This window comes from Mustela nigripes, chromosome 2 (genome assembly GCF_022355385.1).
Source record: "Mustela nigripes isolate SB6536 chromosome 2, MUSNIG.SB6536, whole genome shotgun sequence".
NCBI lineage: Eukaryota > Metazoa > Chordata > Mammalia > Carnivora > Mustelidae > Mustela > Mustela nigripes.
Window position 1 is genome coordinate 11902535 of NC_081558.1, and position 1691 is coordinate 11904225.

Consider the following 1691-nt stretch of genomic DNA (forward strand, 5'->3'; position numbering starts at 1 on the left):
CATGCAGAGGGCAAGGTCAGCTGCCCCTGGATCCAAGACCTCTTTGTCCCATCTCTTCAGGGCCTCCTCCTGTAGACAGATCTCTGTCCTCGAGCACCCCATCTGGATGTTCTGTGCCCCCAGTCTACCCAGCCTGCGAACCCACCTTCTGGATGCCCTGGTGCTGCGAGCTCCATCTCCAGCCCCACCTCCGGGCTTGTGTGCCCCACGAGCCTGGGCTTCAGACCTACCAGTTCTCTGGGAAGCCGTGCAGAAACAGCATGAGGGGCCCATTGCCACGTCCGGCGGAGACATAGTGCAGGCGCAGGCCGGAGCTCTGGGGGACCGCACAGTCTGAGACCGGGGAAACCCTTCCTCGCTAGGCTTGAACACCCCAGCCCCAGATTTGGATTCAACCATTTGCTGTCTGCTCACCCCGCCCCCCTAGCCCCACAGGGCCCGACTTCCGGGGCCGCTTGACCCCCTCCCCCAGCCCCAAGGCCTCACACACAATCCCCGCCCCGCCCGCCCCGGGGAGCGCGAGCGCTCACCTTGAGGGTCAGGAAGCAGTGTTCGCCCAGCGTGGGGTCGCTCACACAGGCGGGTGGGGCGCTCCGGGGGCGCCCGCAGCAGCCGCGTCGGGGCCGGCACAGCACGTGTGTGAACGCGATGCAGCCATAGACGGCGGCGGCCACCAGCGCCGCGGAGAACACGAGGCTCCACATGAAGGCGCGCAGCAGCTTCAGACTGAGGCGCGACGGCGCCAGTAGCGCTGTCACCACCAGCTCGGGCATGTCGCCGCGACCCGGGACCACTTCGGCGCTGCCTTCAGGGGTGTGGGCGGGGGGCGCGAGCAGCCTCACCGAGGCGGGACCCGGGCTGGGGAGCCCACCGCCTTTGGTCTGGGGCCCCTCCGTGTCTTCCGGGCTTGAGGAACCCTCCCGGAGAAGAGGCGGGAGGCTTAGACCGAAACCGCCAGGGCACACGACTCACCTAAGAGCCAGGTAAACACCTGGGTGCGACAGGGAACTGGATGGGGTGCAGGGATGGAGCCTGTGATGACCAGGCTTCGGTGGCTGGGGAGGGGCCTTGGCGAGAAGGAATGCGAATTGCGGGCGGGGCCTAGGCAGGCTTGGGCGGGGCTTAAGAAGGGGGCGGGGTCTAGTAGGACTCCCGGCGCCGGTGGGTGGGGATCTGAAGTGTTGATTGACATGGGGACTAACGAGCGGGGTACGGCGGAGTACCTGGGTGAAATGGGCGGAGCCTGGAGCGAAGGGGCGGAGCAATGCGGCCTACGAGCCCGAAACTTGGACCCAATTTGGCCTAGAAGCGTTGCACGACCGGGGCGTGGCTTAAAGGGTGGGCGGGGAGAGGGTGGAGCCCAGACGAGGAGGGACCTGAAGTTAGCCGGGAGAAGGCCCTAGGCTGGGTGGGTTGGGTTTGGGTGCGAGGGCTGGACCAATAAGCTGGAGGTGGGCCTGAGTCCGGGCCAATGAGACGGGGGGCGGGGCCAGAACCTAATATGGCGGGGCCGGTGGGCCCGGAAGCGGAAGGAGGAGGCAGGTAGTGTTTTGGTTGGGATTAGGCGCGGGCGGTCGCCGCTAGCCGTGGAGGCCTGGGGGGCCCCTTCCGCCGCCCTCCGAGAGCTCCCCCTCCTGGAGCATGCGACCCTGTCCTTGGCCTGGCTGGGAGAGAACTAGCAGCACCCTCAC

The 1691-nt window shown here is 67.1% G+C and overlaps 1 protein-coding gene across 3 annotated transcripts in view; it reads right to left on the reverse strand.

Annotated features, from left to right (window-relative positions):
- Window positions 1-1130, reverse strand: part of EPHX3 (epoxide hydrolase 3) — a 4620-nt gene extending 3490 nt beyond the window's left edge. Inside the window, exons 1-2 of one of the 3 annotated variants that reach the window (XM_059387758.1) lie at window positions 531-1130; window positions 231-316 (exon numbers count right to left, since the gene is read on the reverse strand). In XM_059387758.1, the coding sequence (XP_059243741.1) occupies window positions 231-316; window positions 531-773 (329 nt within the window). In that variant the 5' untranslated portion in view covers window positions 774-1130. The remainder of the gene's footprint in view (window positions 1-230; window positions 317-530) is intronic. The other 2 variants (XM_059387761.1, XM_059387760.1) reach the window with 2 other exon arrangements.
- Window positions 1131-1691: the final 561 nt, after the last annotated feature.